The following is a 13,898-nucleotide window of genomic DNA, read 5'->3' on the forward strand; positions in this document are numbered from 1 at the left end:
ACTTTAAATGAACGATGATGACCGATTGTACTGCTTTACGAGATCACTCACACGAACACCACGCTCAGGTTTGTCGATTATCTCCTGCTTCATTTTGATTGACATCATCCTCTTTTTTTTTCTCAGAGGACACCTTTCCATTTCCTTTTTTAGAACTCATGGTTAGGGTCACAAAAAACCACAAAAAGGAGATAAATGTGATAAAAAAAACAACACAAAAGCGTGAGATCAGGTCTATATGATAGGAAACACACGTGCTGGCTGATGCTGGGCGGTCTCGACCACTCGGCCATCTAGCGGGAGCATCTGGAAATTCTTGTAACTTGGATTTTCTCTCGCATGTCGGTCAAGATTTTTGCTCGAAAGACATCTCGTGTCTTGAATTTCTCGTAAATAGAGTAGCTTGTATGTAGAGGGACCATTGTATATAGTGGTGTAACACAATTATAACCAGATATTGCTAGATCTGAAAATACTGGTTATTCTAAGTGGAAAATGTTCCATGCACATATGCACTTTAAGGCTTAGTTTAGCTGTTATAAAATCAAAATGTGGGCGGGCATTGGGTGACATGTTCACAGTGACTAGGCCAGGTGGGTTGCCATGTGTGAGAAACATTATGTCCTCACACTCCACATTACTAAGTGTTTAACACAGCTGTGAGTATTTTTTCTTTCAATCTTGGTGATAAACTGAGTGTGACTGACTGACAATTAGCTGGTTGTTCACTAGCTGTGCTCCTCCCAACTCTGCGCCAGCAGTCATGATGCCATGTAGCCTATTATTTTATTTGTCGGTACATTGTAATTACAACCATACCATCTTTGTTTAATGTTTATCAGTTAATTACATTTCCATTAATACAATTAGTTTTGTTATGGGCTACTGTAAAGCTCCAAAATTTGTAGGAATCATATCAGAACAATTAACATTTTCACCAAGAGACATCCACAATAATGCATACTGCCATTTATACCTGCCCAGCCTATCTGTTATGTCTATTATCAGATGAGCTATCAGATGAACTCAGTAGACTGAGGGTAGATATGATGGTACTTTCTGAGACAAGGAGGCCTGGCAGTGGCGAGACCAGTAGCAAGGGTTTTATTTACTATTACTATTAGCAATGGTCATCACGTCAAGGGGGTAGCCATAGGTGTTTCCAGCAGACTGCAGCCATCCGTTGTAGAGGTTACTTTGGTTGATGAGCGTATAGTGCAACTAAGGTTGAAGCACAGTCTAGGCTTCATGTCTGTTGTTGTAGTATACGCTCCTACTGAGGTGTGTGAAACTGAAGAGAAGGAGATGTTCTACGCTAAACTCGACTCTGTACAGGCAAGCCCCGCTTAACGAACGGGTTACGTTCCTTAAAAACCGTTCGGTGCGTGAATTTTTGTTAAGTGAACCAATTATAACAAGTTTGACCCCTAATTTGAACTTCCACTGAGAGTAAACAATGTGAGAGTGCATCATAGTACAGTAAAAGGTTTAATGAAAGTAAAAATGATGAAGTTAAACATTTAAGCAGTTTAATTTAAGACTAAGTCATTATAATGTACACTAATGTATGTAAGTAACTTTATAATGTTGATGATCTTTGATTTATGAAGGGAGGGATAGTGGAACAGGAAAGACGCTAGCTGGCAACCTGTGGAATGTAAACAAAAGGCGCATCATTGTACCACATACAAAACTTGTGTACCACATTTCCACAAGGCTTTCCATTTTATTCATTGCAGAGTCATGAGTTTGGGTGGTTCTTTTAGCTTGCAAGGAAGATATGGTCTTACCAGCCTTCTTAATAGAGTCTACTGACTTGAAAATAGTAGAGACAGTAGATAGTCAAGCCATGGTGGCGAGCAATGCTATTAGTTTTCTCGCCTCTCATGTCTGTGAATGATATCCAGCCTCATTTCGAGAGTAAGAGACTTCCTGGTCTTAGCAATGCTAGGTGACATTGCAGGGCTGGTTGCAGGGCATTTTGGTGGCATGTTGAGCGAGGGAAGACGAGCTGCTGCTTATTTTGAACTAAAAGTGGGGAAGGGTAGGTGAGTGAGTGGTGCGCGTTTTGTCTATGAGAGGCGCTGGTGTATTCAAAAGCCTGTCAGCTTGCGTGATATGGCAGGGCTTTCAAACTTGGAAAAAATTACCTGGATAAAGTTTCGTTAAAGCGAGTTTGGTGTTCATTATATGAGCAGATGGTAGTAAAAGGAAACATTCATTGTAGCGAAATTTTGTTGTGTGAACGTTCATTTATCGGGGATTGCCTGTACTGGATCAGTGTCCTTGTTGTGATGCACTTATTGTCTTGGGTGACTTTAATGTTGTCACTGGCTCTGAGAGAGCCAGCTACAAGTTATGTGTTGGTCCCCATGGCTCTGGTGCCAGGAACGACAACAGTTTTTTCTTGGATCTTGCAAGATCCGCAAGGTTGAGAATTGCATGTTCTTGGTATCAGAGACCAGCGCTGCATCGCTGGACTTGGTATAGCAATGCCAGAGGGGTAGCAAAGGAGATCGACCATATCCTTGGTAGTTCTTGTTGGAGGATCCTTCAGAACTGCAGGGTTTTTTGAAGTGCCGAGTTCTTTGCTACTGATCGCAGGCTTGTTGTTGCTACATTCAAGCTATATGTCAAGTCCAGAAAGTCTGCAAGATGTGACCACACTGTGTTTCATCTTGAGAACTGAAGGACTTTGACATGTGTCCAGGAGTATGCAGTGACAATCTCCAATCGATTTGGAGTGCTCAACACCATCGAGGACCCAGTAGAGATATGGGATACTTTCAAACATGAGACTCTTAAGGCTGCCAAGGAATGAGTTGGGGAGTGCCCAGGGTCATGGAGTGGCTTCGCCTCGGTAGAGATGCTGGACAGTATTGAGGAGAGTCAGACTTGCTGGGAAGTATAAGGCTCTGTCACGTAGGACTAGAGCTCTCCTGAGGGGAGACAAGGAGAGGTATGTCAGGGGTCTCACTGAGGATGTAGAGTGTCATTTAAATGCTAATGACCTTTGACCTGCCTATCTAGCCCTGAAGAAACTTCGCTTCAAGTCTACATCTCAGGCAGGCGCAATCTGAACAGCAGATGGTCATCTTGTATTGGACGCAGATAGGCAGGTGGTTTGTTGGGCTGAGTACTTGAGCAGCTGTTCAAGGTGAATCCTCCAAAGTCATTGTGGATTATTTGTTGGCACTACTGAGATTACAGATTTGTTTTTGCCTATGATGCAGCAATCTTTGCTGAGTCACTGGAGGTTCTGGTAATGGCTCTAGAGGCACTGCACGTGGAGGTGAAGCCCCTGGGATTCCAGGAAACCAGGTTTCCTGGCCCAAGACCAAGGTTCAGGTGTTTGGAGGCTTACTGGATGAAACAGTACAGTCTGTCCATGTGTGTGGCGAAGATATTGAGATCTTGGAAAATTTCACATACCTTGGTAGTGTAATGTGTAATGATGGTGGATCGAGCCAGGAAGTTGTACGGCGGATTGCCCTGGCCCACAGCGTTATGGACTTGCTCAACACAAGTATTTGACGATGTCGGTACCTGTACAGATGGACGAAGATTCAGATCTTCAAGTCGCTGGTGATACCTGTCTTACTCTACGGTTGAGACATGGATGCTGAACACTGATCTGAAGAGACAAATTGATGTCTTTGGTACTAGATGCCTTTGCAGGATCATGGGATACCACTGGTATGATTTTGTACGAAATCAGTGATTGCTCTGTGAGACTGATTTGAGGCCAATTACCAGCATAGTCCGTCAACGCCAACTGCGACTATATGGTCATATGGCATGCTACCTGGAAGCTGATCCTGCTTGTTGGGTTATCTCTGAGAGGGATAACCTAGCATGGAGGAGGCCAAGGGTACATCCACAGAACTCATGACAGCAGCAAGTCAATGCCTCTTGCAGGGAATTACTTGGCACAGAAAGGGAGCCTGCATGGAGACTCAAGAGATGTGACTGCCTGGAGTGGCGCTATAGGGTAGGCGAGGCGATGCGCCCCCCAGTGTATGCTACCCATGATTTGATTGATTATTATCTGTTCACAATTGAATTTCATACCATGGTTAAACAAAATCCTAACAACTTACCATATGTTCATAGAACATTTTTTTTTACTTTCACTTCTTGCAGTAACAGCAGAAACTTGTCATGTCCTGAATTCTCAAAATATAGATACCAAGCTGCTTGGAGTTTAATGCTTTGAATGCAAACTCTTCCTTTTGTATGCAGTATCCCATGTTTCATTATTTTATCTTTATATGACAATTATTTTTAAAACATGTCTTTCTAGAATCATGTTACAAATTATCAATGTAGCTGGAGTATATTTCAATTAAATATTAATATTAGTATATTTATGCCTTGATTCAGAATAATGATATTTTTCTTTTCCAGGTGAAAAGTTGTGCTGTATAATGTAACCACGAGAGTTTTAGAAAAAAAATGTCACTCATCTCTAAGGTCAAAGATATAATATTCAAGGGTGGCTCTTCAGCTAAAAAGAAAAAACATTTCCATAATGTGCGACTGGACTGTCCTGAGGACTTTTGGGATATTATTGGAGAGCTTGGAGATGGAGCTTATGGTAAAGTGTACAAAGTAAGTGTGTATTTTTTTTTATCAATCTTACATTATACTGAAAACATAATTGTGATATTGAAATTGTGGAGTAACATGAGAAACAGAATAAGGAATGAGGAGGTAAGAACAACTGGTGTTGTGAGAGAGTAGGCTGAAGGAGCAGATCAGTGTGTTTTAAGATGGTAGGAGTTATATGGAGAGAAAGGAGGACAGGAAACTTGTAAAGATAACAATGAAGACAGATGTATGTGAATGAAGTTTGAGAGGAAGGCCTTGCTTGGAGTGGATGAACTGTTTTAAGAGAGAGAGAGAGAGAGAGAGAGAGAGAGAGAGAGAGAGAGAGAGAGAGAGAGGAATGACTAAGCAGCAATTATTACAGAGGTTAATGGAGAACAACAGTGGTGAATGCATGAAAATAACATGATCTTGTTGAACCTTGGAAGGATGTGTTGACACACTTGGTGTTGTTGGTGTACTGACCCAGTTGAGATGGTGGGTACTTTGCTGTGGCCTACTGATTGAAGTAAGTGTGGGCTAAGGAACTGTTATTATGAAGGCCAGCTGTGGACAAAACTATTTCTTTTCATTAAGGATTGACAGGACTAAGAATATGCATGTATGTGTGTTGCTGTGTGTGGGCAATCCTATGTGGGATTGTTGAATTATTATATAAATAGAGTTTCATGCTGACTGCTCTTCTGAACTTATATTTGTATACTTTTTCCCTCGCCTACAACCCTGTTGCACAAGAAGTTCTTTCTTGCTATTCTGTATACTTTTCTAATGAAAGAGTTCATTAATATTCCCAGTCTTTCTTTCTTTTTGCTGTTAAATACAGGAACTTCTCTCCTGCCTCTACATTCCTTCATACCTTTGAACTAAACTCTTTAGAGGGAGACTTCAAGCCACTTCTCTTTGTAGTTTCTTTTATTCTGTTTCCAGACTATCCTTTTGAGGGACTCAATTGCCCTCTCACCCCTCTCTCTCTCTCTCTCTCTCTCTCTCTCTCTCTCTCTCTCTCTCTCTCTCTCTCTCTCTCTCTCTCTCTCTCTCTCTCTCTCTCTCTCTCTCTCTCTCTCACCTGGAGCCTTTTGTAGCTAAAAAAAAGAAAGAAAATTAATTACCTAACATTGCTGTATGATTTCTTGCATTTGTTTGGATTAAGCTTTGAGTAATAGAGATTAAGTACTTAATGTATTTTTCCTTTTATTTTTTATTAGGCACAACACAAGGAAACCAAGCAGCTTGCAGCTCTCAAGCAAGTTGCTTTAGAGGAGGAAGAGGATCTGGAGACTTTCATGATTGAGATTGATATTCTATCTGAGTGCAAGCACAAGAATGTTGTAGAACTGCTAGAGGCTTATCACTATGATGGAAAACTTTGGGTATGTTGTCTGAATATAGTATGTTCTGTATAAAGATTTTAATCATTACTTGAAATCTTTAATACAATCGGTAATCTTCCATTATTCCACAAATTTGAAGTTCCTTATGAAATCTGATATGCTTTTTGTTGGTTTATGATGGTTGCATGTTACTTTTCAGCCTTTCAAAATTACTTGTTTGTTTTATAATTTTAACTGCATAGATTATTTGTATATATTTTTAAATATTTTCTTTCTTATTGATCTATCTCAGTCACTTTCATCAGTCTTTTAGTATAGATTTTATCATAGACATTTTGGTATACTAAGGTCTTATTTACACTATGGGGTTTTTATGCTCAATTCAAGGGATGCTCTTGCTCTGTTAAGGGTTCTTGTAAACTAACATAATCTGATCAAAAGACACTTGATTTCAGGTCATAGGACAGTGTCACTTCTCCTTCACTAGGTTATCACTGCATTTTGGAGAAATCAGGTTATGTAATTTTTCTTTTGTCCTTACCAGATTAATTGATATTTCTTATGAAACAACACTGAAATTATTTGTGTAGTGTTTAATTTAGTTGTTTTCTTTTTGTATTTAGTACAAGCAGATCTCTGCTAACATGCAGTATTCTAATGTGAATTATGTTTGTCAGTTTGCTTCCAAGTCAAACTGAAATGCAGGGAATTTAAGGGGACCAAATGAGTTCATGTTCTGTTTTTGTTGTTTATGAAACAAATCACCAATTTTTTTTAATGAGCTATAGATTTTTTATATGCATGTGTCATTGAATTTGGAATAATAGTTTTTCTTTTGAAGGAAAAACTTTTGAGGCTTAGATTTTTTGCTTACAGGTATTTTTTAAATATGACTGGAATATGTTTCTGAAAATCCAGTCATAGAGTGATTGATTTCATAGTGGACTTGAGATTGAATATAAAAAGTAGTGATGTGTTCCAAGACAGTAGGCAGACTTCCCAGTGGCCAGGAATGTAAACACCCTATTACTATTTTTTTCTATCGGAAAATTATGTTTGAATAATGCAATTTTGAATAACATGATGTCTCCAGGTACTCAACCCCCACATTAATCAAGAGTTAACTGTGTGTGTGTGTGTGTGTGTGTTTTTTTTTTATGGTAAGGCCTATAGCACCTGTAGGCACACTTGAAGAGTGTATGTGAAGTGGTGTTCAGCTTCCGCCCATTAGTGGCGCAGGCAATTTTATTTATAGTGGTACCCATATTAGGGCCCATATCACCGCCCAAGCTTATCTTGAGTGTAACCACCTAGAACTTGGGCATCATGGTGATATGTAGGTAATTTTTTAAACCACTCGACAAATGGCAAAGTGTTTTAAGGCTGTACGTGGTGGGATTCGAACCTACGCGTGGACGTCTGCCCGATCCCACGCTCACCATCTTATCCACTATGCTACCGCCTCCCTAATGTGTGTGTGTGTGTGTGTGTGTGTGTGTGTGTGTATATATATATAACACACACACACACACACACACACACACACACACACACACACACACACACACACACACACACACACACACACACACACACAATTATTAAGGAATAATGAGTGAAAAAGAGATTCCATCCAAATGCAGACATGAGAATAGAGAAGGGGCTGATGATGACTATGTTGGTGAGGGAGAACGTGTATTCGAAGGATTCGATACGACGACTACGTCACTACTTAAGAGAGTGTTCAATATTGAATGTAAACTAGATAAACTGATAAAGGAGAAGATGGAAATGAAAGAGAATGAAGAACAGGAAAAGGAGTTTATAAGACTGAGAGAAAGGATAAGAAAAGTGGAAGAAAACGAAGCTAGGCTAAGAGCGGAAAACGAAGAACTAAAAAAGGAAGTAGCTAACTACAAAAAGCAGATGGAAGAAGGACTCGGTAAAGCCGAGAAAGAAAAGGAGAAGCTGAAAGATCTAGTAAACAAGGAAGAGGAAAGAGTACAGAACGTGATTAAAAAAGAAGTACAAGCATGGAGAGTCCAAAATAAGAAAGGTAAGGCTGATTTTCAGGAGGTGATTCAAGAACAACTTAAAGAAAAAGAAGAAAATATGACAAACAAAATGATAGGAGTCCTCAAGACAAAGGAAAATCTAGTTAGAGAAATTGCATTTGGAATAAAAGAAAAAAAATATAAAATATAGACCAAAAAGAGAAAAAGAAGGAATGAAATCAGTCAAAGACTTACTGAAGAATCTAAACGACGAAGATAGGCAGAACTTGGAAGAGGAAGTAGAAGAAATAAACAGAATGGGACCATATCAAGAAGGAAAAACGAGACCAATTAAAATATTACTAAAATCACAAGCAGCAACAGAAGAAATATTATATAGAACAACAAAACTTAGAGAAACAGAAGGCTGCAAGGATATCTATATAAAGAAAAATAGAAATGAGGAAGAAAGGAAGAGATACAATGAACTGGCAGCAGCAGTAAGGGAAAAGAATAATGAAAGGTCAGAAGAGGAAAAAAAGGCATTTTTTTGGAGAATTCTAGGAGACAGGATAAGGAAATGGTATATAAACGAGAAGGAAGAGAAAAAAGTGGAACAAGTTTAACTAAAAATGATAAAGGCAAGAGACTAAAAATGATGTATACGAACATATCAAGTAAATTAGAATTAAGAGATTACATAAGGAAAGAAAATTCAGATATTGTATGCCTGGCTGAAACAAAACTAAATGAGGAAATCAAAATAGTCTTGGATAATAGGTATAATGTATGGAGAAGAGACAGAGTGGGTAAAGGAGGAGGAGGAGTCATGATAATGTTAAGGAAGGAGATAGTGATAAACCAAGTGGAATGTGGGGAAGGAAAAGCAGAAGTATTGTATGTTAAGATGCATATTAATAAAAAGAGTTAACAATCATTGTAACATATGTGCCACCAAAACAAATTCATGGACCAATCAAGAATATAAAGACATGATAGATGACACAATAAGGAGTCTAATGAGAATCATTAAAGAAAGGAAAAAGTTATATTAGTAGGAGATTTCAACTGTAAAGAAGTGGACTGGGAAAATTATGAAAGTGGTATGGGGAAGAAGCCTGGGAGAAAGATTCTTGAACCTAATGATAGACAATATGATGGACCAGAGAGTAAAGGAATGCACAAGATTCAGAGGAAACGACGAGCGGAGATTGGACCTAGTTTTACAAGGGTATACAAATGAATGATGATATAAGATATAAGTGCCCATTGGGAAAGAGTGACCATGTAATATTAGAAATAGATATAGAAGAGGAAAGGAAGATAGAGACGATTCATACAAAGGAGACCGATTAAATTACAGAAAGGCTGATATTGAGAATCTCAAGAACTATTTTAAAATGTAAACTGGGAGGAGATGGAAAACTCAGAGACGATGCAAGACAAGTATAACTTATTTTTGGAAATATATAAAACAGGAGTCAGGAATATGTCCCAAAATATAGACCTAAAGAAGAAGGAAAGAAAGATTGGTTTAATGCAAGGTGTGCTAGGGCAAAGGAGAAAAGAGATGGAGCATGGAAAAGGTGGAGGAGAAATAGAAATCCAACAAATAAGGAAAACTTCAAGGCAGCGAGAAATGAATATGTTAAGGTGAGGAAGGAAGAGGAAAAGGACTTTGAAAAGGACATTGTCAAAAATGTAAGGAGCAACCAAAATTGTTCTATAGATTCATAAATGGAAAAATTAGGCAAAGAGAAACAATAGAAAGGTTAAAAGGAGAGAACGGGATGGTGGAAGACCCAAAAAGTATGGCAGAACTATTAAATAATAAATTCCAGGAGGTCTTTACTAAGGAATCCAAATTTGAAAGGCCACAGGATAATAGAGACAGTCTATATGAAAGAGATTAAAGTAACCAAGCTTGAAATAAAAGAATTAATGAAGGAACTGGATGAAGAGAAGGCAATGGGACCAGATGAAGTCTCAGGCAGAATACTGAAAGAATGTAGGGAAGAACTAGCAAGTCCTATATACAACATCATAAAATGCTCAATAGAAAATGGAACAGTACCAGTAGAATGGAAAAGAGCTGAGGTGGTTCCCATATATAAGAGTGGAAGGAAGGAAGAACCTTTAAATTACAGACCGGTATCACTAACTAGTGTAATATGCAAGATGTGTGAAAGAATAATAAAGAAACAATGGATCAAGTTCCTTGAAGACAACAAATTAATATCAAATAGCCAATTTGGTTTTAGAAAAGACGGTCTTGTGTAACTAATTTATTGAGTTTCTATTCTAGAATAGTTGATAGAGTACAAGAGAGAGAGGATGGGTTGACTGTATTTATTTGGATTTAAAAAAGGCGTTTGACAAAGTGCCACATGCAAGATTACTATGGAAGTTAGAGGAGAAGGGTGGCTTAAAAGGAAGCACATTGAGATGGATAGAAAATTATTTGAGGGGGAGAGAAATAAGGACGGTAGTTAAAGATATGAAGTCCAAGTGGAGAGCAGTAGAAAGCGGAGTGCCACAAGGGTCAGTATTGGCACCAATACTTTTCCTCATTTATATTAACGACATGCCAGAAGGAGTGAACAGCTACATAAATCTGTTTGCAGATGATACGAAACTGTGCAGAGTTATAAAGCAAAAAGAGGATTGTGAAATACTGCAAGAAGACCTAAATAAGATATGGGAATGGAGCAAAAAGTGAGAAATGGAATTCAATGTGAACAAAATGGGAAAGAGTGAAAGATGACCCGTGGGAATCTATAAGATGGGAGATGGAGTAGAACTGGAGAAAGTAAAAAAGGAAAAGGACTTAGGAGTGACGATGGAAGAAAACAATCAACCAGTAAGCCATATTGATAGAATTTTTAGAGAAACATATAATTTGCTAAGGAATATTGGAGTAGCATTTCACCACATGGACAAAGAAATGATGAAGAAATTGATAAGTACTATAATAAGACCCAGATTGGAATATGCAGGAGTAGTGTGGACCCCTCATAAAAAGAAACACAAGGAAATTGGAGAGACTACAAAAAATGGCTACAAGAATGGTTCCAGAATTTGAAGGGATGACATATGAGGAGAGACTAAAGGCTATGGATCTACCAACCCTGGAACAAAGAAATGAGAGAGAGGAGACCTAATACAAGTTTATAAATTGAACAACGGAATGGACCAAGTGGATAATGAGAAACTGATCCTGAGAGAAGAATATGACATCCAAGCACAAGATCGCATAGTAAAAAGCTGAGAAAAGGAAGATGTCTGAGAGATGTTAAAAAATATAGTTTCCCGCAAAGATGTATTGAGACGTGGAACAGTTTAAATGAAGAAGTAGTGTCTGCAACGAGTGTGCATACTTTTAAAGTAAGATTGGATAAGTGTAGATATGGAGACGGGGCCACACGAGCATAAAGCCCAGGCCCTGTAAAACTACAACTAGATAAATACACACACACACACACACACACTCAGTCCTCTGCTATCGTGCCTAATTGGTGCATCTATTACTGGGTGATAGCCAAAATCATGATAGCCGAAGTGAAGAACCAATGATAATAATTCAAATTGGCACTTGGATCTCCAAGTTGTCATTTTTTTGTCACTTTTTGTCCAATTATTTGCCATGTGATAGGATGAAAATGAAGAAATAAACGATATAAAAAATCTGAATTAAGAATCATAGTAACAACTTACATTTTAAAGCATTTGGTTTAGTGTATTTGATGCCATAAAGGACACACAGGTATATAAAATGCACACTCATTTCAACAAATCAGATTTAGGAAAAAAAGTTTTTTGTCTATTTAAGCATATACTTTTGATAGCAGTCTAGCAACATATCAAACAAACAGAAAGCTTTTGTCTTTACTTGCACTTTTCAGTTAGTCTTGCTGATGCCAGACACTTATAATTTTTCCCATAGGTGGTGGCCTTTAAGCCGTTGCTGCTGTGCTATTGGCATGCTTCTTGGCATAATCTACCACTTGTAGTTTGCAAGAGTTTTGTATAGCTTGTCTTTTTTTCCTTCTGTTGTCATAATGGTTAGGGTATTGATGTGTTTTGTTATGATAGTGAACTTACTGTTATTCGTCTCTGCTAGATGGCATTGAATCAGAGTGCCAATCAGCTGATATTTGTAAACAGGCATCACTGCCTCACAGGTTAGATTGTTTTCATTTTAATGATAATATGTTTAAAAGTGATAATACTTATAACAATAATAATACCAGCAATAAAATAATGATGCATACTGTTAGGCTAGGTAAAAATACTGGAAAGAGGTCTGTCATATATGTCGTCAAACTATTTCTCAATAAAATTATATACAGAAGCTTAATTACCATGTGACTTCATAACCCAAAAGTTTCGAATGACAGGCGTGTGGTAGCAGTAATTTCACGTGCGATATATACATATGTGTAGCTTTACAAGTATGCGCATTAGCAGAGGTTTAAGTGTAATATATATATATATATATATATATATATATATATATATATATATATATATATATATATATATATACAGCAATACTCCACTTAATGAACAGGATAGGGGTTGTCAAAGCTGTTCGTAGAGCAAAAATTCGTTTAGCGCACGTAATTTTCCCATAGGAAATAATGGAAATATGGGGGATGCATTCTGGGCTGGTCCCCAACATATCACATAGGTTAAAGAAAATTATATATACGTTTCGCAGCGTATTGGGCTACCGGTGTACCACTACTTTTATGATTTCATATGAGTCATTGGAAGTTAGAGGAGCTACATACAAATTCTAACACTGCTAGCTCCATTGTAATTTGTGCAGGAGCGGATCAAAGTTCGCCGCGGTGAGGCAGAGTCTAGCATATTGCACTAACACACGTAACGTGTTAAGTGGCGAAAACACGTTAAGCGGAACAGAAATACATACTGCGGAGCGGGAGAGAGTGAGACAGAGGCAGCCAATACCAGCACCAGGGGTCGGATCCAAGAAGCTGGTTGTTGTCTATGTTGGTACAGACAACCTCCTACTCACATGCCAACCTTCGTAAAATAGCATCCACAAAGATTCATTGCTGTTGGGCGGGTGGAGGTTGGTAGCCCGCCTAAAAGTGCTCATTGGCTGCCAGGAGCTGGATCCAAGAAACTTTAACAACCTCCTGCTACAAAATGGCATCCATGAATGCTTGGAGTGACGGTGATAAGGTTGCTCTGAGGTTGCTGGGAACACCACCTTGAGAGGTGGTGTTACTGTCTTATATATGCATTTGTGTTCACAAAACAGCATTTCTATTAGCTTTTTACAAACCTTGCCCCCAAGGAAGGATTGTTTTGTAATGCATAAAGTGAAATCTTACATGGAATACCAAAAAATAAAGCAGAGATGAGATCGGCCACAGACGAGGTGGAGACTTGCGGCGACTCGGCCGCTTCTTCTTCTTCTTGTGACCCTTTTAGCTTGCATGTTGCTTTCACCACAATATTAAATTTATGTTTCCACTCCTCTATTGCCTGCTATAATGGATATCATATCTTAGTATTCATATACGCTCATGCCATGAGGATAACCTTGACTCCATGGCACTGATTGATAGCGGTATTTCATTAGTAATTCACTATCACTCAATGCCACAGAGTCGAGGTTATCCTCATGGCATGAGCGTATATGAATACTAAGATATGATATCCATTATAGCAGGCAATAGAGGAGTGGAAACACAAATTTGATATCGTGGTGAAAGCAACACGCAAGCTAAAAGGGTCACAAGAAGAAGAAGAAGAAGAAGCGGCCGAGTTGCCGTGAGTCTCCGCCTCATCTGTGGCTGATCTCATCTCTGCTTTATTTTTTGGTATTCCATGTAAGATTTCACTTCATGCATTACAAAACAATCCTTTCTTGAGAGCAAGGTTTGTAAAAAGCTAATAGAAATGTTGTTTTGTGAACATAAATGCATATATA

The 13,898-nt window shown here is 38.4% G+C and overlaps 1 protein-coding gene across 1 annotated transcript in view; it reads left to right on the forward strand.

Moving 5' to 3' along the window:
- The window catches only part of LOC123514889, a 564,015-nt gene that overhangs the window by 23,231 nt on the left and 526,886 nt on the right, over positions 1-13,898 (forward strand). Inside the window, exons 2-3 of the mRNA XM_045273148.1 lie at positions 4,408-4,611; positions 5,814-5,978. Coding sequence (XP_045129083.1) covers positions 4,456-4,611; positions 5,814-5,978 — 321 coding nt within the window. The 5' untranslated portion in view covers positions 4,408-4,455. The remainder of the gene's footprint in view (positions 1-4,407; positions 4,612-5,813; positions 5,979-13,898) is intronic.

Source organism: Portunus trituberculatus, chromosome 38 (genome assembly GCF_017591435.1).
Source record: "Portunus trituberculatus isolate SZX2019 chromosome 38, ASM1759143v1, whole genome shotgun sequence".
NCBI classification, from domain to species: domain Eukaryota; kingdom Metazoa; phylum Arthropoda; class Malacostraca; order Decapoda; family Portunidae; genus Portunus; species Portunus trituberculatus.